This window comes from Lampetra fluviatilis, chromosome 74 (genome assembly GCF_964198595.1).
Source record: "Lampetra fluviatilis chromosome 74, kcLamFluv1.1, whole genome shotgun sequence".
NCBI lineage: Eukaryota > Metazoa > Chordata > Hyperoartia > Petromyzontiformes > Petromyzontidae > Lampetra > Lampetra fluviatilis.
In genome coordinates this window covers 3,035,838-3,061,292 of record NC_136348.1, presented here as the reverse complement: position 1 = coordinate 3,061,292, position 25,455 = coordinate 3,035,838, and the positions used below count along the sequence as shown (strand labels likewise).

Genomic DNA, 25,455 nt, shown 5'->3' with positions numbered 1-25,455 from the left:
CACGTGTTCCCGCCGCCCCGAGTTCTTTTCATTCGCGGATTGCGCTCTGGTGGGGAAAGGTCCTCGTTATGAATCGTTTCGCAACCTTCAGGTCCAGAATACCGAAGTATACGGGGAATCACCTGTACTTAAACACATGCAAATTTATAACACTATAAACAATAACACTAAACGACAAAAAAAATATCGACTGGTTTTATAATTTATAGCACCATAAACGGAGGTACGGTATTTAAATCGCATTAGAAGTATTACAATCGCACTCTACACATATGTATGTAAATTATCTGTTAAATCGAACCGGGGGTCGGATATGTGAACTGTGGAGGGTAAATGGCAAGAATCGCATTCAAATTTTAGAAAACAATATGGTCGTATTAGCATTTTACTGTGCTTGAATGTTTGTTATGTGCAAATGCAAATTGTTAGTCGTAAATGCGAGGGAGGGGTTACGACGTGCACGTTTAATCCAGTGTTAACATTTATTTTAGCATCGTATTTAAGGACACTTAATAACCGATTTAAGGATGTACATTGAAGACGCGTTCGTTGGATATATGGCCTTGACTTCAACATAGACACACAGTGAACAAATGTGGTGAACTAATAAGGAAATAATGGGGAATGATACTTTAACGCGTTGGTATTCCTGGAACGGATATGGTTTGCATTGTATTGTAACTGTTTGAACATAGGACATAATACATTCGGTTCGAGTTTTGACTTAAAAATGATTGCAGATGAATAAAAACTTTTTTTAACAAATGTGTGTCCGTTTATTTATCGATTCACAACGTTACGGTCCCTAATCATCAAGTATACAGGGAATCCTGTACGCTAAGACATGTGAACTGTAACACTATAAACGATAACACGAAACATTAAACTACTATAAACTAGTTTCATCATTTATAACAGCAAAAACAGAGGTACGGTATTATAATCTCATTACAAGTAGTATAATTTCAGCGTGATCGTATTAAAATCACACTCTGCGCATATGTACGTATATCGTACGTGCAAGCGAACTGTGCTCGTATGCATGTAATATGCATCTATGGCTTTTGGACATGCGAACCGGTGGTCGGATATGCGAACGAGGGGTGCAGGATTATGATCGGATTAAAACGATTATAATAGCACTTTGGTAGTATTAGAATAACACTGAGCTAGAATGTATGTTAAATGTAGATGCACATCGGGAGTCGTAAATGCTGCCTGGGTGGTACCAGATTTATAATCGCATCAAAATTATTACAATCGCACCATGGTCGTATTAGAATCAAGCTGCCCACTGCTGGTAGAATGTTCCATCTGAATGGCACCGAATAGCACTATACAGTGTTGATATTGGGCGTGGAGCCTTCAAGCGCAACCTTGCGCATTTTGACCTGGTTCTCGACGCCCGACCCGCGCCCATGGTAGAATCTTGTGCATTTCGGGGCGTCAAGGGTTCGCACCGAAGCCTTGAAGGATTAGGCAGGTCCCTGGCTTCTTTTGAAGAATTTGACCAGGCTCCAGGCACCGGTTGCCTTTGCACGTGGCGGAACCTTGAGGCACCCAGGGCCTCAAGCTATACATTATAAGGCTATACAATAACATTATTAACTAGTTTTATAGATTAGAGCAACCTACATTGAAGTGTGATATTCTAATCGCATTCGAATTATTCGAATCACTTCGTAATCCTCTTCGAATCACACTACAGTCGTAAGTATGTAACATGTATGTATGTAACACGTATGTATGTAATAATGGGTTTGTGCGATTATTTTATATATACATACTGAATATTGCTATTTCTCTGCATTCACTTTAAATCGAGGACAAAGTTTTCCATTTATTCAAAATAGGCGCACAATTACACACTGAGATGCACTTACATATTCATGCATGAAGCACAATGGGCACATTGCTCTTCGGTATGTTAATAGACATGCGGATTGTGCATTCCAAAATTAACAATCGAATGCAAATATCCTGAAAGACAAAGGATTGGATCCTAGGGCGGGGAGTTATAAGGCGGCTCAGAAGCAGAGCTCAATGCCATTTCGAGAGGGAACTTGATGAGGTTGGACGCTCGACTCGTCGCTCTGCTGATCGCCCTTCAACCGCGAGACAACGCAGCCTGGCGAGCACAATTGCTGCGTCGACAGTTAGGCGACTTTGCGTCGGGAGAGTTCGTGGCGACATCTTCAGACGGGTTCCAGACATCGATATACCGTGAATCTCCAAGTAAGTGTCTATTTTCGCCGATAAACTCGTTTTAGCAGTTAACAAAATCCAAAACTCAACGCTAAACATCCTTGCGGCCGATAGCGTACTTTTGACTCGATAACACCGCTGCTGTTACTACGCTCACATGGAGCAGAGAGGTTCTCCACAGCCCCACGCACACGGAGGCAAGAAGCCATTCAATTGCTCTGTGTGTGAGAAGTTCTTTTCACGGTCATCACATCTTAAGAGGCACCAGAGAACACACACGGGCGAGAAGCCATTCCTGTGCCCTGTGTGTGGGAAGGCATTTGCACAGTCATCACATCTTCAGAGACACCAGAGAACACACACGGGCGAGAAGCCGTTCCTGTGCTCTGTGTGTGGGAAGGCATTTGCACGGACATCAACTCTTCAAACTCATCAGAGAACACACACGGGCGAGAAGCCATTCCTGTGCCCTGTGTGTGGGAAGACATTTGCAAAGTCATCACATCTTCAGAGTCATCAGAGAACACACACGGGTGAGAAGCCATTCCTGTGTTCTGTGTGTGGGAAGGCATTTGCACACTCGGCAACTCTTCAAGACCATCAGAGAACACACACGGGAGAGAAGCCATTCCTGTGCCCTGTGTGTGGGAAGGCATTTGCACAGTCATTACATCTTCAGAGACACCAGAGAACACACACGGGCGAGAAGCCGTTCCTGTGCTCTGTGTGTGGCAAGGCATTTGCACGGACATCAACCAGGAACAGGCATCAGAAGGTCCACAATGATAGAAAACTGAAATCAAAAGCTGAAATTCAAGGTGCTGCAATTGGTCCTGAAGAAGTTTCCACCTTCGATCCCATGCAGTTGGATCCCGAGAGATGGCTGGATGTAATGGAGTGGCTCGAGAGTCAACCAGAGAGCTCGGGGTGACTGACAAAATATTACGTCATGTGGCTATACCTATTAAGCCGTATCGATTACTTTTGTGTATAATTTTGACCATTTTTGTTTTACAGTTTTTGTGAGAGTTTATTTACGTGCACAGTGGTGGTTTGTAATGTTATGGGATTACTTGCCGAAGTGGTGTGATGAGCACTGGTTGTGAGAGGGTTCAATTGTAGTCGTTAAGTTTTCCTGTTGAGCTAAATTTGAAATGCGTCTGTAGTTAGATCTTTACTCAACATTTTAAAAGGTTTTTTTTTCAAGTATAAACTTTTTTTTGGTTGGTAATAATCGACTTTAGATAGTCGATGTCAGGGTGTACATTGATGACGCGTTCGTTGGATATATGGCCTTGACTTCAACATAGACGCACAGGTGAACAAATGTGATGAACTAATAACGAAATAATGGGGAATGATACTTTAACGCGTTGGTATTCCTGGAACGGATATGGTTTGCATTGTATTGTAACTGTTTGAACATAGGACATAATACATTCGGTTCGAGTTTTGACTTAAAAATGATTGCAGATGAATAAAAAATTATTTTTAACAAATGTGTGTCCGTTTATTTATTCATATCAACAACGTGTTTAAAGCGAGTTTCAGGTGGAGGATCTTCGTCACACATCTGCCCTTAACAGGCATCATGTTGGCTGTCTCCCCATTAACATGTGTTCCTGGAGGGGAAAGGGCCCCATTATTAATCGATTCACAACGTTACGGTCACTAATCATCAAGTATACAGGGAATCCTGTACGCTAAGACATGTGAACTGTAACACTATAAACGATAACACAAAACATTAAACTACTATAAACTAGTTTCATCATTTATAACAGCAAAAACAGAGGTACGGTATTATAATCTCATTACAAGCAGTATAATTTCAACGTGATCGTATTAAAATCACACTCTGCGCATATGTATGTACAGCGTACGTGCAGGCGAACTGTGCTCGTATGCATGTAATATGCATCTATGGCCTTTGGACATGCGAACCGGTGGTCGGATATGCGAATTGGGGGGTGCAGGATTATGATCGGATTAAAACGATTATAATAACACTTTGGTAGTATTCGAATAACACTGAGCTAGAATGTATGTTAAATGTAGATGCACATCGGGAGTCGTAAATGCGGCCTGGGTGGTGCCAGATTTAGAATCGCATGGTCGTATTAAAATCAAGCTGCCCACTGCTGGTAGAATGTTACATCGCAATGGCACCGAATAGCACTATACAGTATTGATATTTTGCGTGGAGCCTACAAGCGCAACCTTGTGCATTTTGACCTGGTTCTCGATCCGATCCGTCATCACTCCGGAGACAAACAGCGAGGCATGGTTTGGCCAGCCACCACCTCGTTTGCCAAAACGACTTTAATAGCTGCTCTCAAACAACACTATCACCAATAGTGGTTTATGGGCTAGGCTGTTAAGCGGACAATCAGTCGTTTTGGGCAAGGCGTATGGGATAATACACACCTCTGTTATCCCATAAACACAATACACAGCAGCGGTAAGGCTGCCTTGTTGGGGAGATGTAGTTTGGGTAAGGTGCTTTGACTGGAGTTAGGCGATGTGACTGGGTTATCACGCGGATTCCGAAAAGCAGCTTAGACGAAACGATCCACTGCGCTCCATCTCCCCACATGGACAACGACATTCTACATTTTTTAAAAATTGAAAACCTATTTTTAAATACGTATTTGAAATAATGTGGTGTATATATGTTACTATGTGTGGTTGTTAAGATTTTTGTATGTGTATATATACGGTATATAGCATTTCGATTGTGTGTTGTAATTTTTATCCGATCCTTGCACGGAGACTATACATACATAATACGACCACACTGTGATTCTAATGCTTCTAATGAGATTATAATACCTTACTTCCGTTTATATGGTTCTAACTTTAAACACTAGTTTATAGTCTTCTTGGTTCTTTCGGTAAAGTCACGTAGAAGAGACGTAATAAAATAAATCTCATTTGAAGTATTAAAATCGCACTCCACAGATATGTATGTAAATTATCTGTTCAATCGAACCGAGGGTCGGATATGCGAACTGTGGGGGGTACAGGGCAAGAATCGCATTCAAATTTTATAATAACAATATAGTCGTATTAGCATTTTACTGTGTTCTAATGTATGTTATGTGCAAATGCAAATCGTTAGTCGTAAATGCGAGGGAGGGGTTAAGAGGTGCACGTTTAATCCAGTGTTAACATTTATTTTAGCATCATATTTAAGGACAATGTTGTTGATAAGAATTCGTCTGGACATGGCACGTGCCTTGTTCTACTCGATCAACCAAAATTAGTACAATGTCGGTCATACAGGAGTGTGATTTCATTCATGAGTAGTATTCACACAGCCCCGATGACACTAACCTACCTAAAGTTATGGTTAAACAAAGTTATCTTGAGTGACTTAATTCTCAGCTCAGACATGATCATCGCAATCATTTCCAAAGACGTGTGGGGTCCTGCGATAGCACTCGGAATCGGAAGTAGATGTGTCGCCCTCGAAATGTGATGTTGCTGCTGTTGTTGTCGCTGCTGTTGTTGCTGCTGTAGTTGCTTCTGTTGCTCTAATAAACGCAGGGAGGTGGTGTTCCGTGTTGGGATGACGCCTTTGATTAAAGCCTCTGATCAAACTCACCCGATTGAGGCCCTTGATCGTCGCATTTGATCAACTCTGTATACTCTCTCACATGTTAAGCTCTACCATAGTGAAACATAATACTGTATTATAACCTATGAACTACAACCTATCCATTGTAACGCTGTAAAAGAATATTACCTATTGGGTTTCACTCCCTCGTCGAGAAGGCCGCTCTCTAAAGTTACATGCTAATTTCTCTGCATTCACTTTAAATCGAGGACAAAGTTTTTCCATTTATTCAAAATAAACGCACAATTACACACCGAGATGCACTTACATATTCATGCATGAAGCACAATGGGCACATTACCCTTCGGTATGTTAATAGACATGCGGATTATACCTTACAAAATTAACAATCGAATGCAAATATCATGAAAGACAAAGGATTGGATCCTAGGGGGGGGAGTTATAAGGCGGCTCAGAAGCAGAGCTCAACGCCATTTCGAGAGGGAACTTGATGAGGTTGGACGCTCGACTCGTCGCTCTGCTGATCGCCCTTCAACCGCGAAACAACTCAGCCTGGCGAGCACAATTGCTGTGTCGACAGTCAGACATCGATATACCGTGAATCTCCAAGTAAGTGTCTATTTTCGCGGATAAACTCTTAAACGTGTTCGTCGTCAAATTTGCGGGATTTTTTTGCGTCTCGGTTAGACGCGAGTGTCGTTCTTATTTTAGCAGTTAACAAAATCCAAAACACAACGCTAAACATACTTGAGGCCGATAGCGTACTTTTGACTCAATAACACCGCTGCTGTTACTACGCTCACATGGAGCAGAGAGGCTCTCCACAGCCCCACGCACACGGAGGCAAGAAGCCATTCAATTGCTCTGTGTGTGGGAAGGCATTTTCAAGGGCATCAAATCTTAAGAGACACCAGAGAACACACACGGGCGAGAAGCCATTCCTGTGCTCTGTGTGTGGGGAGGCATTTGCACGGGCATCCACTCTTCAAGCTCATGAGAAAACACACACGGGCGAGAAGCCATTCCTGTGCTCTGTGTGTGGGGAGGCATTTGCACGAGCATCAACTCGTCAAACTCACCAGAGAACACACACGGGCGAAAAGCCATTCCTGTGCTCTGTGTGTGGGGAGGCATTTGCACGTGCATCAACACTTCAAACTCATCAAAGAACACACACGGGCGAGAAGCCATTCCTGTGCCCTGTGTGTGGGAAGGCATTTTCACGGTCGTCAACTCTTCAAAATCATAAGAAAACACACACGGGCGAGAAGCCATTCTTGTGCCATGTGTGTGGGAAGGCATTTTCACAGTCGTCAACTCTTAAAAGGCATCGGAAGGTCCACAACGATAGGAAACTGAAATCAAAAGCTGAAATTCAAGGTGCTGCAATGAGTCCTAAAGCAGTTTCCACCTTCGATCCCATGCAGTTGGATCCCGAGAGATGGCTGGATGTAATGGAGTGGCTCGAGGATCAACCCGAGAGCTAGGGGTGACTGAAGAAATATTATGTCATGTGGTTATACCTTAAAGCCCTATCGCGTACTTTTGTGTGTAATTTAGACCATTTTAGTTTTACATGTTTTTGAGAGTTTAATGACGTGCACAGTGGTGGTTTGTAATGTTATTGGATTACTTGCCGAAGTGGTGTGATGAGCACTGGTTGTGGGAGGGTTCAATTGTAGTCGTTAAGTGTTCCTGTTGAGCTAAAGTTGGAATGCGTCTGTAGTTAGATCTTTACTCAACATTTTAAACGTTTTTTCAAGTATATTGCTTTTTTATTGGTATTAATCGACTTTAGATAGCCGATGTCAGGATGTACATTGATGACGCGTTCTTTGGATATATGGCCTTGACTTCAACATAGACGCACAGTGAACAAATGTGGTGAACTAATAAGGAAATCATGGGGAATGATACTTTAACGCTTTGGTATTCCTGGAACGGAAATGGTTTGCATTGTTCTGGACATAATAAATATTCCCTTCGAGTTTTGACGTAAAAATGATTGCAGATAAATTAAAAACGTATTTTTACAAATGTTTGTCCGGTCTTTATTTTATAATGTTCCTAGCAAAAACATGTGAAGATAATGTCAGGTGGAGGATCTCCGTCACACAAGTGTTCCCTTAACCGGCAGCATCTTGACTGTCTACCCGATTAACACGTGTTCCTTGAGGGGAAAGGTCCCCGTAGTTAATCGTTCATCAATGTACCAGTCCCTAATCCCCGAAGCATGTCGGGGATAAACTGTAATCTATAACATGTAAACTGTAATACTATAAACGATAACACTAAACATTAAACGATTAGAATCTAGTGTTTAAAATTATAACCATATAAACGGAGGTAAGGTATTATTATATCATTAGAAGCATTAGATTCACAGTGTGGTCGTATAAGAATCTCTAATATGTATGTATAGTGTACGTGCAAGGATAAAAATTATTACAATTACAACATGGTCATATTACAATCACGGTTTTCACTGCTAGATGTCATCGAATAACAAAAGACGGAATATATTTATATAAATACACGCACAAACACATTATAAACTCATGAGATTATGAATCGTTACAATTATTACAACAATCACAAATTGTGAAAAAGAGAAATTCCAGCAAGCAAAACACCACGCTCACGTGACGAATTCTTAAACAAACTGCAACACTCAAGTGACAGAACTCAACAAAAAAACGCCGCAATAAAAAGAACAACATCAATTAACAAATCCTAAAAACAGACAACACACGCACGTTAGTAGCTGTTAGAAGAAGACAACACCTAGCACCTTCAACTATACACATTATACAGCCCCAAAGAGCCAACTCGTAAATGGGGCGGTATATGACAACCTTCGCTGCTGTCGATGGGGCCAAGCAGCGAGTGTTTAACTCAATTGTTTCAGAATCCGTGTCATCACCCGGCCACAGCGCCTTACCCAAACTACATCTCCCGAACAAGGCAGCCTTCCCTATGCTGTGTATTTTAGCAGTATATTTACGGACGCACTTGAAGATAACAATTCGTCTAGAAAAGACAGGCGACTTGTTCTACCAACATGATTTAAATTTATATCCGAAATTAGTATGACTTCATTAATGTGTAGTATTCACTAAGCCCCGATTGCACTAACCTACACACAGTTATGATTAAACAAAGTAAACATTAGTCGCTCATCCCAGCTCAGACATGATCATAGCAATTATTTCCAAATCCGTGTCGGGTCCAACGAGAACAGGGCACACTAAACATTAAACGACAAAAAATATATCAACTGGATTTATAATTTAGTGCACCATAAACGGAGGTACGGTATTTAAATCGCATTAGAAGCATTAAAATCGCTCTCTACTCGCATGTATGTAAAGTGTACGTGCAATCGGCCCGGGGGTTGGGTTTGCATGTATGTTATGTGCAAATGCAAATCGTTAGTTGTAAATGCGAGGAAGGGGTTAAGAGGTGCACGTTTAATCCAGTGTTACATTTATTTTAGCATCATTTTTAAGGACACTGTTGTTGATAAGAATTCGTCTGGACATGGCACGTGCCTTGTTCGACTCGATCAACGAAAATTAGTAGAATGTCGGTCATAAAGGTGTGCGAGTTCATTCATAAGCAGTGTTCGCTGATTACCGATGACACAGACCTACACACAAACAAAGTACTCTTTATTAAATTAATTATCAGCTCAGACATCTTCATCTCATTCATTTCCAAAAACGTGTGGGGTCCCGCAAGAGCAGGGCCTGGCAACAAATATCTGAGCAGCGGAAGCAGCAGAATCAGAAGTAGCTGCGTCGCCCTCGAAATGTGATGTTGCTGCTGCTGTATTTGCTTCTGCGTCGATCAAGATTGACGCTCTTGATCGTCGCATTTGATCAACTCTGACATTGTAAACTCTCACATGTTAAACTCTAACATAGTGAAATATAATATTATAACCTATGAACTACAACCTATCCATTGTTACGCTTTAAAATACGATTAACTGTTATAGTGCAGAACCACATAATTGGAGGTATGGGATTATAATCGCATACTAATAATTATAATCGCATTGAGCTAATTAGAATCACACTGTGGTTGTACGTATGGTAATTTAATATGCCAACCGGGGGTAGGATATGCAGGATTAGAATCGAATTACAATTATTCGAATCCCACTCATCGTATTAGAATCACACTTTCCACTGTTGGATGAATGTGTCGTATCAATGGAATCGAATAGCCATATAATTCTATACAGTATACACAAATAAATAGTATAACAATCACACATTGTAACATAGATACAATACACATTATTTAAAAAACGTATTTACAAATATATGTTCCACTTTTTTAAAACTCAGAATGTCGTCGTTCATGTGGGGAGATTGAGCGCAGTGGATCGTATCGTCTAAGCTGCTTTTCGGAATCCGTGTGATAACCCAGTCACATCGCCTAACTCCAGTGACAACACCTTACCCAAACTACATCTCCCCAACAAGGCAGCCTTACCGATGCTGTGTATTATGTTTATGGGATAACAGAGGTGTGTATTTTCCCATACGCCTTGCCAAAAACGACCGATTGTCCGCTTAACAGCCTAGACTGTAAACCACCATTGGTGATAGTGTTGTTTGAGAGCAGCTATTAAAGTCGCTTTGGCAAACGAGGTGGTGGCTGGACAAACCATGCCTCGCTGTTTGTCTCCGGAATGATGACCGATACAAACCAGACCAAGCGGAGACCATGTACCAGATCGGATTTTGGTTACTGATGTTAGAGTGATTGTGTTGCAAGTGTGGTCACTACGCGTCTGTACGTGCTCACTTTCGAAGCTCGGCGATTTTTGGCAACGCCACGGGGCTGCATTCACTTTAAATCGAGGACAATGGAGGGCATGGGGAACGTGTTTTTCCATTTATTCAAAATAAGCGCATAATTACACACTGAGATGCACTTACATATTCATGCATGAAGCACAAAGGGCACATTACCCTTCGGTATGTTAATAGACATGCGGATTGTACCTTCCAAAATTAACAATCGAATGCAAATATCCTGAAAGACAAAGGATTGGATCCTAGGGGGGGAGTTATAAGGCGGCTCAGAAGCAGAGCTCAATGCCATTTCGAGAGGGAACTTGATGAGGTTGGACGCTCGACTCGTCGCTCTGCTGATCGCCCTTCAACCGCGAGACAACGCAGCCTGGCGAGCACAATTGCTGTGTCGACAGTTAGGCGACTTTGCGTCGGGAGAGTTCGTGGCGACATCTTCGGACGGGTTCCAGACATCGATATACCGTGAATCTCCAAGTAAGTGTCTATTTTCGCGGAACGTGTTCGTCGTCAAATTAGTGGGATTTTCTGGCGTCTCGGTTAAACGCGAGTGTCGTTCTTGTTTTAGCAGTTAACAAAATCCAAAACTCAACGCTAAACATCCTTGCGGCCGATAGCGTACTTTTGACTCGATAACACCGCTGCTGTTACTACGCTCACATGGAGCAGAGACGCTCTCCACAGCCCCACGTACACGGAGGCAAGAATTGGATACGAAGGACTTCCCATTTCGACTTCGGCACAAACAGTTCCCCATTGTCCCAGCCTTCGCGATGACCATCAACAAGGCGCAAGGGCAAACTGTTCACAACCTGGGATTATATCTACCAACGCCATGCTTCTCGCACGGCCAACTGTACGTGGCACTATCGCGAGTCACGGCAAGATCCAACATCAAGGCGCTTATTGAGGGACCTGACGACGAGGAGGAAGACGGAGTGTACACGAAGAATATCGTGTATCGCCAGATATTTGAATAAGTTGCATTCTATATTTGAATAAGTTGCATTCTTTAATATTGTCAATTGAGCGTCTCATAAAAATGCATATAACCTCACAAAAATAAACATAAAACAATCACCAAAACATGTATATTGTGTCCAGCCACTTTCAACTCCCCACCAACCAAGTATATACACACCGCCCGCGAAGCGGGCGGCGACTGCTAGTTGTTTCAGAATCCGTGTCATCACCCGGCCACAGCGCCTTAGCCAAACTACATCTCCCCAACAATGCAGCCTTCCCTATGCTGTGTATTTTAGCACTATATTTACGGACGCACTTGAAGATAACAATTCGTCTAGAAAAGGCAGGCGACTTGTTCTACCAACACGATTTCAAATTTCTATCCAAAAGAAGTATGAGTTCATTCATGAGTAGTATTCGCTAAGCCCCGATGGCACTCACTTACACACAGTTATGATTAATCAAAGTAAACATTAGTCGCTCATCCCAGCTCAGACATGATCATAACAATTATTTCCAAATCCGTGGTGGGTCCCACGAGAACAGGGCACGTCCACAAACTCTCAAATTGTAAACTCACATTGCATACTCTAACATTAAAAACTCTAACAATATAACCTTTAAACTATGAGCTGTTCATTGTAACGCTTTAAAATAACATTACAAATTAGGGTTATAGTAAACTATAATGTTGTGAACTCTAACAATATAAGCTATGAGCAATACATTATAACGCTATAAAATAACATCATAAACTAGTGTTACGGATTAGAACACCGTACATTGAAGTGTGATAATCGAATCTCATTCGAATTCTTAGCTTCACACCGTGGTCCTCTAAGAATCACACTATGCTCGTGAGTATGTAACATGTCTGTATGTAATATGCATGAATGTAATATGTCTGTATGTAACATGTTTGCATGTAATATGTATGTATGTAATATGGACGTGCGAACCAAGGGTGCAATATGTGAAATGGAAGGTGCAGGATCAGGATGGGATTATAATTATTTGAATAACACTTTGGTGGTATTAGGATCAAGCTGTCCACTATTGGATTAATGTTCCGTCTCAATGGCATCAAATAGCAATATTCAGTATGGATATGTAAAATAATCGCACAAACCCAATATTAGCCCGTGAAATAATGATCGTTACAATTGCAATGACTCCAGACTCAGACTGCAGAGGGTTCTTTTTTTTAGCCTTTAACGCGGTTTCAGACCCCAGGCGTCACGATATAGCAACGACGACGACGAGACAGCAACCAGCCAACACAGCCACAAACCTCGTTCCTCCCCCTCTCTCATTCTCGGCGTGAACCTCCGCCCACACTTGGTCTCGCCATCCCTTCTCGAACTCTCTCTATCTTGTTGTCACCACTTGTCTCTGAGTTGATGCACTGTCTTTACATCACCCACCTCTATGACCTCTACCTGACCCCGCCATTGGCGGAGCAACTTGGGGAATTTTCCCGGTGGCACCTGTAGGCAATACAACAATGCCCTGTCCCCCACTGCACATGGAAGCACGTGTTCCCGCCGCCCCGAGTTCTTTTCATGAGCGGATTGCGCTCTGGCGGGGAAAGGTCCTCGTTATGAATCGTTTCGCAAAGTTCAGGTCCAGAATACCGAAGAATACCGAGAATCACCTGTACTTAAAAACACGCAAACTGATAACACTATAAACAATAACACTAAACATTAAACGACTATAAACTATCAACTGGTTTTATAATTATACCACCATAAACGGAGGTACGGTATTTAAATCTCATTAGAAGTATTAAAATCGCACTCTACACATATGTATGTAAATTATCTGTACGATCGAACCGGGGGAGGGATATGTGAACTGTGGGGGGTACAGGACAATAATCGCATTCAAATTTTAGAATAACAATATGGTCGTATTAGCATTTTAATGGGCTTTAATGTATGTTATGTGCAAATGCAAATCGTTAGTCGTAAATGCGAGGGAGGGGTTAAGAGGTGAACGTTTAATCCAACATTTATTTTAGCATCGTATTTAAGGACACTGTTGTTGATAAGAATTCGTCCGGACATGGCACGTGCCTTGTTCTACTCGATCAACCAAAATTAGTACAATGTCGGTCACACGCTCTGAACGGGGAAGGTCAGGGGTCGGAGGGGGAAGTGACGCTGCTCGCACCCACGCGGCTCCCGTGAGCGGGCGAGAACGCTCGTTTAAAGGGACCGCGAAACAGGTGTTTATGGTGGGTGCGAGCCCTCAAACCGCACCAGCCTTCGCGGCGACAGACGGGCGCACACACCTACACACAGCACCACGCGCTTTCACCCACTCATAAGACCACCCGAGGCTGCGCTGGGTTATTAATGATTTATTCTCGGCGACTACGTTTTACTGTTGGGTCAGTATTGATCGGCGTGGCAGGCGTACGTTATCGTCCCAGGGTCTGTACCCGATCTATCGGAGGGATATGTTCTAGGCGGCTCTGGATTCTCTAGTCTCTTTCCCAATACCCACGAATAGGTGCCCACGGCGTTCCGCTGATCCCGTGTAATATTACAATGTATAAGGTATAGGTTGGTGTATAGTAATACAGTATGTGGTTTAATGTTGGGTTTGTCTATGGCAGAATATAGTACGGTGTAGACTCGTGTGATGTAAGAGAATAAAGTTTAGATGGAAGCATATTATATACTGATGATACTATGTAGTTTATACTTCAGTTGTTTACGTAGTGGTTTTAGTTACTGCAGCTACATACTATTAACACTTCTTCCCTTTATTAATGCTACTAATCACAAACCTGCATTTCCCATATCCCCTCCCTTTGATGCTGCTAATCCTGCATAATGCACGGGCATAAGTAGTACTAATCACATACCTGCAATTCCCCTATCCCCTCCCCTTTGATGCTGCTAATCCTGCATAATGCACAGGCATAAGTAGTACTAATCACATATCTGCATTTCCCATAAATATGCTAATTTCCTCTTGATATGCAAATTATTTTGTCAAGGCGCCCTTTCCCCCCTTTCCAACCCAGCTTACATGTATGCTCCAAGCACGTGTGCTGTTTCATTCAGACGCTGTCGCCTCGACAGACCTGCTTTTCACCTGAGGACGGCTGCTTGCGTTGTGGCCGAAACGTCGTGAGAATTATTTTATTATGTTTTATTTTTATTATTTTATTACTTCCCTTATACGTGACTTTACCGAAAGAACCAAGATGATGAATCCCTGCAGTCACGAAAGCTTTAAATCGAGTTTATAATGTTAGAGCTTACAGTGCGAGTTTATAACGTGAGAGTTTTTGGCCGTGCCCTGTTCTCGTGGGACCCCACACGGATTTGGAAATAATGGCAATGACCATGAATGAGCTGAGATTTGAGCGACTAATGTTTACTTTGTTTCAACATGAGTGAGTGCAGGATAGTGCCATCTGGGCTTAGCGAATACTACTCATGAATGAACTCATACTCCTTTATGAAAGACATTGTAATCATGCCTTTTCTTGACGAATTGTTATCTTCAAGTGCGTCCTCAAATATACGGCTAAAATACACAGCAGAGGGAAGGCTGCCTTGTTGGGGAGATGTAGTTTGGGTAAGGCCCTGTGACTGGAGTTAAACATTCGCTGCTTGGCCCCGTCGACAGCAGCGGAGACGATCCGATCCACTGCGCTCCATCTCCCCACAAAGTCCACAAAAATCTCCGTTTATTTTAAATGAACGTATGTTTTTCAAATCATATGAAATGCAATTATGTTATAATATATAAAGTGATACACTTTACATACCGTATATAGCTATTCGATTAAATTAGCATGACATTCATCCAACAGTGGACAGTTTTATTCTAATGCGACTACAGTGGGATTTTAATAATTGTAATGAGATTCAAATCTTGCAAATCCTACCCCCGGTTCGCATTCACTTAACATGCATATGGCAACAGTGTGATTCTAGCATTATCACAGTGCGATTATAATTATGCGATTATAATCACGAACCTCCGTTTATTTTGTTCAAAACTAATAATACCGTACCTCTGTTTTTGGTGTTATAAATGATGAAACTAGTTAATAGATTATTGTATTTTTTTTCTTATTTTTGTTATCGTTGATAGTGTTACAGTTCACATGTCATACTTGAGGATTTGGGACCGTAACATGTTAATGGAGAGACAGCCAAGATGCTGACGGTTAAGGGCAGATTTGTGTGACAATGGGGAACTGTTTGCGCCGAAGTGGAAATGGGAAGTCCTTCGTGTCCAATTCGCGGCGGATATGGTTGTTCTCGAGCAGCGAGTCCAAGACCAAGTGTGGGTACTCGGAAAGCTGCGGGAGGTCGTCAAAGTACGACAGAGCCATCCCACCTGCCGTGAGGAACTCGTGGAGGCTGTGAAGGGTCTTGAACTTTACAATTTATTTTATTTTCTTTGATGCTGCTAATCCAGCATAATGCACGGGTATAAGTAGTACTAATCACATACCTGCAATTCCCATATCCCCTCCCTGTGATGCTGATAATCCTGCATAATGCACGGGCATAAGTAGTACTAATCACATACCTGCATTTCCCATAAATATGCTAAATTCTTCTTGATTTGCAATTTTTTTTGTCAAGGCGCCCTTTCCCCCCCTTCCAACCCAGCTTATATATATGCTCCAAGCACGTGTGCTGTTTCATTCAGACGCTGTCGCCTCAACAGACCTGGTTTTCATCTGAGGACGGCTGCTTGCGTTGTGGCCAAAACGTCGTGAGAATTATTTTATTATGTTTTATTTTATTATTTTATTACTTCCCTTCTACGTGACTTTACCCAAAGAACCAAGAAGATTTACCATTTCTTCTTTGTTGGTCAGCTGGCGGTACTGGTACTCGTAATCGCGAGCCAATTCGTCGTAGGATTTATCCCAGAGAGCCTTCGTATCTGCTGGCATGGAATACAGCAGAATCGTAGCGAAGAGTTGACGAAGCTGGTACGGCATCTGAAAGAGCGAGGCTTCTTCCAGACACGAAACCCATTCGCGATCGCTCTCAAGGTAGCCTGCTCGCATGGCTGCTTCCAGCGGTTTGTTTTGTTTTATTTTATTCGTAACGCACCATCCATATGCGCTCCACCATCCACCATGCCCTTGCATCGCAAAGACACAGCTCCGGTGTGCGTCAGCGTGTGTGCCATCCACAGTGACATTGGTCAGCAGTTGCACCGTTCCGATCGCACACAGGTTGGCCCCTGCATCCTCCGTCTGTATGTACACACACAGACAGATGCGTTATGGGGCCAACTATTTTGTTCTCATAAAAAAAATATTTTGTTGATGTTTTTACGTTTACGTATTCCCATTGTGGGTGTTTTACGCATGCATCAGATTTTTGGGTTCCTCACATATGGTATCAGAGGTGTGGGTCACTCCATTTCTCAATCGAACAATAACGGGGATCGTTTCAGTTATGACAGCTTGCAGATAGAAACATTGCATGATCGTATACTAATAATGACAGAATTTGTACCCCAGTGGAGGGCATCCCCCACCCGGCGCTTCTTACCGGTACTGTGAGACTTACAAATCCAGACCTCTCCTCCTCCTGAAGCGTTCACAATACCCTGTGGTAGTACCAGAGGTGGGACAAAGTCATTGTTATGCAAGTCACAAGTAAGTCTCAAGTCTTTGCTCTCGAGTCCCGAGTCAAGTCGAGTCAAAGATGAGGCAAGTCCCAAGTCGAGTCAGAAGTCAAAGCCTGCAAGTCTCAAGTCGAATCCAAAGTCCTACCATTTTAGTTTCGAGTCATTTCAAGTCCTCTTACCACAGAAAATTTTTTTATACAAATCATGTATGTCTGTAAGATTTGTATTTATTTAAACCTCTTTTTATACAATGACATTAATCAAACACAGTAAAAAACAGAAAATTTAATTTTCACAAAAAATGCTCTTATTTCAACAGCATATTGCACTAGAACAATGCACAGCAGCTTCAGTCCTGTATTGCATTGACCTCATATTGCAAAACAGTTTAACTTTCAAATAGACATGGGTTCTTTTAGCCTAAACTTTTTTTAAACATGTCATCAATAAAATCCTCACTCCTCAAAATTATCACTTCTGAAAAACTGGACCAACCTGATAATATAATTGGAATGCCTCCATAGAGACTGGTGTGTATGAGAGAGAGAGAGCTATGTGGACAGGTGATGAGCAGAGAGTGAGTGTGTGTGCGCATGCGTGCTGTGGACAGGTGGAGGGAGGCCCCTACACTGCATTGCATTTGCAAAAGATCAAATTGGCCAAAAGTCTGTCAGTCATTTGTGCACGATGGGGACGCAGAATGATGCCACCATGGCTGAAAACTCGCTCCACTGGAGCACTAGAAGCAGGCACTGCCAAGACTCGGATGGCTACTTGAAAGAGTGAAGGAAGAGTCTTACTGTTCAGTGCCCAGAACAAAAGGGCATTCTGTCCTTCTGCCATGTCAATGTAGTGACTTAGCTGTACTGCTGGTGGGGTCCCAACATCCCTTTTCTGCCTCTTATGGTATGCAGCAAACAGCCCTTCTCCTTCCATGTCCTCTAGTTCTTCTTCAGCAGGCACCGGCACAGGTTGCTCCGTCTCTGCAGCATCTTTCAGGATCAATTCTAAAAAAACGTGTCACAACAGCAGAAACAAAAGAGCTCTTATTACCATTACTGATGTTGATGATACTGTGCAAGACTGAAAATTGTTATTATTGTTAAAGTCAGATTAATATCACATTAGATCCTAGATCAGATTAAGATCAAATTATTTTACGTTGCATTTAAGTTGCATTGCAAGTCAATAAGATTTACCTTTAACTCGTTGTGCCACCTCTGCCTTGATGTCACGGTTGACCAGCACATGGGGCTCAATCCACAGCAGACAAAAGGCTGGATCCAAGGCAGCTGCTTTCAGGTAGACTGTGTCTGAAAAGGGGGCAGTGATCCCTTCTTGAGACTGGGCCATTTTCACATTAATGAAGATCCCAAGAAATATTTTTTCCAGAGATGCCTGCAGACCTCTGACCAGGCCGCTCAGGAAACGAACTTGAGGCTTCAGCTTCTCAAGATGGTGATTGAGGGACAAGACGGATGGAACAACTGCACTGATTGTAATGACTTTCTCCCCCTGTGTCAAATCAGTTGCTTCTCCGAACGGTTTCAAGATGTCCACCAACTCCTTCAGCAGATTCCACTCTCGTAGTGTGAATGACAGTTCTTTATGCCCGGCCTTCTCAAGAACTGCGCAGAGCTTTTGCTGATCACAATGAAGGACTGCTTTCACCTGCCGCAGTGTAGAATTCCACCTCGTGCTCACTGCAGCAGGGATGCCTCTGTGCTCCCCAAATTCACCATCGAATATGTCTTTAAACGTTGTGCTTGTGTGGAGCAGGGAGCTAAGTTTTGATAACTTGGAGAGAGAAGGACATGCCGCTTTTGTTTCTTTCAAACCGTCTCCCACCACCAGCTGCAATGTGTGTGCAAAACACTGCAGGCGCTGTTTCTTTGCCATAGCAGCATCGACGGTTTGCTGGTCTTCTAGGGTTAAGTCATGCCATAGCTCAGGATCATCAAGATTATCTCCAGCATCATCATCTTCCTCCTGTTCGCTGGGGAAGCAGACCGTAAATGCCTTGCGCATGTTAGCAGCATTGTCACTAATGATATAGTCCAATTTAGCTTTGATGTTGTATTAATCACATATTGCCTCAAATTGGTCACAGATGCGCTCCGCTGTGTGAGAGCCTTTGAAGCGGTTGCAGGCCAAGAGATTTGTCTTTAGCTGTACCCTCTCTGCATCTCTCTCCATCCAGTGCACAGTGACACCAAGGAATCCCCTCATCTTTCGATCAGACCAAATGTCCACAGTGACTGAAACATGGTCAGTGTTGCTCAATTGAGTTTTTAACTTTGAACGTCTCTCCTCAGCAAGGCTCTCTGTTTTTGTGGTCAGCGTTCGGCGATAGACTGGGGTATACTTGCTGTCCAGCACAGCCAGAAAGTGACGAAAGCTCTTATTTTCCACAATAGATAGAGGAAAATTGCAATCAATAATCAAGTCAGACAGTATCGCATTGGAGATGGCCTTCTGCTGTGGGTGGCTCATGCTGTAACGCCCTACACGAGTGTCCAGGAATTGTGAGATTGAAGGCTGTTGTGGTTCATCTACGATGCTTTTGTTCATCTGGTATTCTTCATACCTGTAACAGAAAAGAATATGAAACAGATGTCAGAAAATCCCTTATAGCCACACATGTTGTATTTGAAACTACTCTTTACTCATATCAATGTTGTTGTGTTAATATTCATTGTCTATTGTACACTACGGTATACGATAATACATTTCAGTTTTAGTGTATGCAATATTAAGAATATTTTCACTGCTTCAAAAGTCATAAGAAAGCCCTTTCCCTCAAGAAACTGAAGTCATATGCTTTATAGCAGTGGTTTTCAAAGTGGGGACGGGGACCCCTGGGTGCCGCGAGGGGGTGCTAGGGGGGCCATGGCAAGTTGGCATGAAAAGTATAGCAAAACAAAATAATTGAATGAATTAAATAAGTAAAATAAACCAAATTAAACCAAAAATAAGCTAAACAATATCCCCATTAGTTAAGAACTGCACTATAATAATCTATTGCATCTCTGAACATTACTACTATAATCGTTATTATTTTATTATATACTGTATATATCCCAGTGGTGCGCTGCCTCACAGACCTAGACTACGGTAGCACGCTATGTCCATGCACTGCCTGCTGTTTGGGCATGATATGAAAAGGGAAGGCTAATGGTGGATCTTCTGTGACTGTGTCATCATTTTCCTCTTTACAGTGTATATGTCTTACTATGTTTCCTGTTGTACTTGGATGGGTTTAGGGATGCACCAACTCCATCGAGTTGTGAAAGGAGGTGCACAGAAAAAAGAGTGTGGCACGGCCCATGTCAGGGGGGCCTTGGCTGGAATCTACTGGTATATGGGGGGCCTTGTCATGGTAAAGTTTGGGAACCCCTGCTTTATAGTTCACTCTCTCCTGCACACCAGATTCCATGGTGCCTTGCTGCATCACACAGCAATTGCAGGTCTACTGCTGCCTCATTCATTGTTTAATTGTGATAGTTTATGTCTTCAGCGACAGTTCAGCTTAGTTGTGATTAACCAAAATTACATAAACGACCTCAATGAGGCAGCACACCAGCCACTCTGAAACTGAACGATTGAAAGAGTAAAACTGGAAGGCCTGTTTTTGTCTCATGTGTGTTGGAAAGACTGAGATATACATTTGTGTTTATCCGTCTAGCAGCAAGGTAGAAATGATACTTTAAAACGGACGTTGACATGATGTTGAAGAGGTTTTCCATCTGAGTGTGCTACACTCATGTACCTCATATAATCGGGGTTCAAAAATCCCTATTTTGTAAGCATTAACCAGCAAGGGAGACGTGCGTTTACTGTCTCGTTGATACAGTAAATATGCAGCAGCTAGTAAGTTACGGTACATCCGATAAGGTGCTTAGCATTCGTTCAAAACTTACCTTTCTTTGTGCAACTTCAGGTGTCGAACAAAGTTAGACGTTGTGGCAGCACCGTCTGTAATCTTCGACCCGCATGTTTTGCAAATTGCAACTCGTTTTTTGTCGACTACATCGTAATTTTTATAGCCAAACGAAACTATCTTCGGTATCATTTTGCCAACTGGCGCGTTGTTGCTTGTTGCGCTTCATTGGTTGTCTTGCAATGTGCCTGCTTAGATGCTGTCCAATCAAAACAACGTGGGACTACAGTGATTGGATGTCGTGCAGGCAGCGCGCGTGCTCTCTGCATGCATACAGGTGGTGCACATTTTTTTCACAGATGCAGATAAACTGAGAGTGGCGCGGCCGTGTGAACATTTTTTCCCCCAGTTTTCATGGGAAGTAGCAAGTCTTCTCGAGTCAAAAGGCGCAAGTCCAAGTGAAGTCACGAGTCATTGATGTTAAAGTCCAAGTCGAGTTGCAAGTTTTTGTACATTTTGTCGAGTCGAGTCAGAAGTCATCAAATTCATGACTCGAGTCTGACTCGAGTCCAAGTCACATGACTCGAGTCCACACCTCTGGAAAGTGATCACTTTCCAATGCCCATTTTGATTCCGGGAGTTACCCGGGTGGTGTCACACTGTACTCATTGTTTTAGCATGTCGCAAATTCCGATATGGCTTGTGCAACGGCCAGAGAGTGACAGCGGCGGGGGCCGGGCTGCAACCTTTTTTGACAGCAAGCCGTGCATGGAAAAGTGATCAACGTCAATACATAATAATGGTAATAAGCCGGATAAACCAAAAAGTACCCATTGTACACCATCAAACAGTCAGCTGGGTTGCCCCATGGGGGTATTGACCCATGGGTGAAACTGTAGGGGTGCGCTACGCAACTGGCCGTGGTCCCGGCAGGTGAAGCTGCCAGCTCAGTCCGCTAAGACTCACTATATAGCGACCCCGGCCTACTCGTAAGGTAAAGTTGTTTGGGGACTCCACTAATCGCAGCACGCAGCACCCATTTTTTACATAAATATACGTAATATTAGCGTAACTACCATTCGCACACTTGCATACACACCACACTCACGCCCACAGTGCACTGCACCACTGCGGCGCAGACCTTGGCAGACCTATGCTATCACACAGCGCTTACCTTCTGTGTGCTTCTGCTTGTTTGGAAATGGACGACTGACTGACCGACGCGTGCTGCCGCCACAAAGCACGCAGGCCACTTTGAGGCAATTAAATGTAAAGGATAATTAATTAGTCCAATGAGATTGAAGGCGACACCGACAGAATTTCTCGAGCGCTGGTTTGATATGTAGGGCGGGGAACTGTGCAGGGCCACTTTGCACACACTTGTTTCGGCCCAATGAAAGATTAAGCACAGTGGTTTCAAGGGAATGGGCGCAATATTGATGGAGTTGCGTACGAAAGAGTGGTCAGTTTAGTCCACTCGGCCGTCGAACCGAACCCCACCAATAATGAACAGATATTATTGAAAGTTCTGGAATTGAAAATGTATGTGGCTATCTGATTAGTGGAGGGTTCTTGGTTGCAGCCGCGGACGTTCTTCGTTGGGGAGATATCGCCACCAGAACGCAGTGTTCGGCGGGTGCAACAGCAACACTGTACCTACAGTAGATTTTGGGTTGCGACCATCACTGTGAATATGGTGTTGCGTGAAAGTAGGTGCAATTGTTGACCGAAGATACGCTGTTGTGCGGCAGGTTTATCTATATATATAAAATCGCAAATCTGTCTGTCTGTGTGTGTGTCTGTGTGTCGCCGGACCATACGCAGTTTCATTGGACGGCGGTTGCCCCTGGCAACGGGTAGCGACGCATTCGCTGCCGGGTGGACGCCATTTTTAATTCCTCTTAAAAATATGCGCACGCATTTGTGCTATAAACTCGATATACCCAGCGTTGCCCGGGGGGAAAATACATTTAAAATCTTATGAAAACTTTCAAACATTACATACCAATGAAAAAACAACTGTGTAATTTCTTTTAAACCCGACGCGCCAAAAATCGATTCTCTGAATCGCGCAAAGGAATCGAAGGTTGTAGATTCCTTTAGATTCGGACGATTCCCGTTTACTATAAGTTGGTTAAAGTCGATATAAACTGCTACGAACGGGAAATATCCGGCGTTGACCGGGGCAAAAATGTAATTAAAAACTCCTGAAAAAATAAAAAAATAAAATAACAATGAAAATGAAACTCTATCATTCAAAATGTGAACCCCCAACATACCAGGAATCGATTCTTTGAATCGCACAAAGGACTAATCGAAGGTTGTAAATTACTTTAGGATCGCGCTTCCTGTTTAATATAAGTTGCTTATAGAGTTGATATAAACTGCTACGAATGGGAAATATCCGGCGTTGACTGGGGCAAAAATATAATGGTGAGGGCGGTTGTGAGTGGCGATTGTGAGTGGTGATTAGTGAGTGGTGAGGGGAGGTTGAGTGGTGAGGGTGAGTGGTGAGGGTGAGTGGTGAGGGTGAGTGTTGAGGGTGAGTGGTGATTGGTGAGGGTGTGATTGGTGAGGATGAGTGGTGAGGGAGAGTGGTGAGGGAGAGTGGTGAGGGTGAATGGTGAGGGTGAGTAGTGAGTGGTGAGGGTGAGTGTTGAGGGTGAGTGGTGAGTGGTGATTGGTGAGCGTGTCATTGGTGAGGATGAGTGGTGAGGGAGAGTGGTGAGGGAGAGTGGTGAGGGTCAATGGTGAGGGTGAGTGGTGAATGGTGAGGGTGAGTGTTGAGGGTGAGTGGTGATTGGTGAGGGTGTGATTGGTGAGGATGAGTGGTGAGGGAGAGTGGTGAGGGAGAGTGGTGAGGGTGAATGGTGAGTGGTGAGTGTTGAGGGTGAGTGGTGAGTGGTGATTGGTGAGGGTGTGATTGGTGAGGATGAGTGGTGAGGGAGAGTGGTGAGGGAGAGTGGTGAGGGTGTGATTGGTGAGGATGAGTGGTGAGGGAGAGTGGTGAGGGTGAATGGTGAGGGTGAGTGGTGAGTGGTGAGGGTGAGTGTTGAGGGTTAGTGGTGAGTGGTGATTGGTGAGAGTGTGATTGGTGAGGATGAGTGGTGAGGGAGAGTGGTGAGGGAGAGTGGTGAGGGTGAATGGTGAGGGTGAGTGGTGAGTGGTGAGGGTGTATATATATGTAAGGTTATTAAGAAATATATTTTTCACCCGGGCAACGCCGGGTACTTATGCTAGTTTATTTATGTTTGTCGAATGAAAGTGAGCTGTGGCTTTTTGCCGGCTGTTTTATTAATTTTTATCGAGAATCAGAGCTAGCTATTTGGGCGGGTCCGTAAATAAATTAACGTCCAGATACGCACGCAGACGACCAAACCAGCGTAGTTGTTTAAGATTATCATCACCACCCATCATCATTACCACCCTTCATAATCACCACCCATCATCATCATCACCACCATCCATTATCAAGAAACATCATCATCACCACCCATCATAAATTAACAAACACACACAGCTACAAACATAGATATGTAACCTGACACAGACATAGATAACAAACACACACAAATAAACAATCTCATTAACAACTTACTTATAAAAAGCCAAAATTACCACTGCCAGGATAGGTGCACACAGACAAATCCTTTACACAATAATAATTTACATGGAACTCAAATTCACACTTAGTACAACCACCTAACTCACTTAAATATAACTACAGATCAATAACTATAATAAAAACCTCAATTTAAAAGTAAATAAACCAATGGGATGGTGTTTATACGCTTGAAATGTAATTAATGAAATGCAAGTTAATAATTCCAATTAAATAAAAAATAACTATGAACAAATATGAAGCCTGAGGCCTAGGTATATGCCAGGCCTGATGGCCAGGCATCGCTTCAGTCCTCGCTGCAGTAACGGCGACATCAAAGACAGCACAAAGCGAGGGGGCAAATGTTTAATGTCGAACCGAGGACTGCGTCAATACCATCACGCACACCACCCGCACTGCACCACGTGGTGCGCCCGCCAAGCGCGTGGGGGCGGAGCCTCGCTGTAGTGACGTCACCTCTGTCACGTCATAGCCACGCCTCCACCCGCAGTCGAGAGGAATGCGCACGAGTGAGCAGCAGCTGAAGAAGCCTTTGCAGAGCGGATTCTCAACGAGGTGAGAGCGTCCCTGTTGATGATGCGTGTTGTTTATTTTTATTGCACGTTTTGACTACAAACTAAAGCTTCATTAGTTTTGAATATGTTGGTATTTGGATTTTCTGCAACCAAATTAGGACTATTAGTTAGGTTACTTGGCATGCTCTGATATGTTGCTGTCACTGTCATTGTTTAGACCCAAAGCAAGTTAACAT

The 25,455-nt window shown here is 43.2% G+C and overlaps 1 protein-coding gene across 1 annotated transcript in view; it reads left to right on the top strand.

The window, feature by feature from the left end:
* Window positions 1-25,455, top strand: part of LOC144953347 (uncharacterized) — a 142,030-nt gene that overhangs the window by 20,797 nt on the left and 95,778 nt on the right. Inside the window, 2 exon segments of the mRNA XM_078883909.1 lie at window positions 2,438-2,980; window positions 6,634-7,122. Of these exon segments, the coding sequence (XP_078740035.1) occupies window positions 2,438-2,980; window positions 6,634-7,122 (1,032 nt within the window).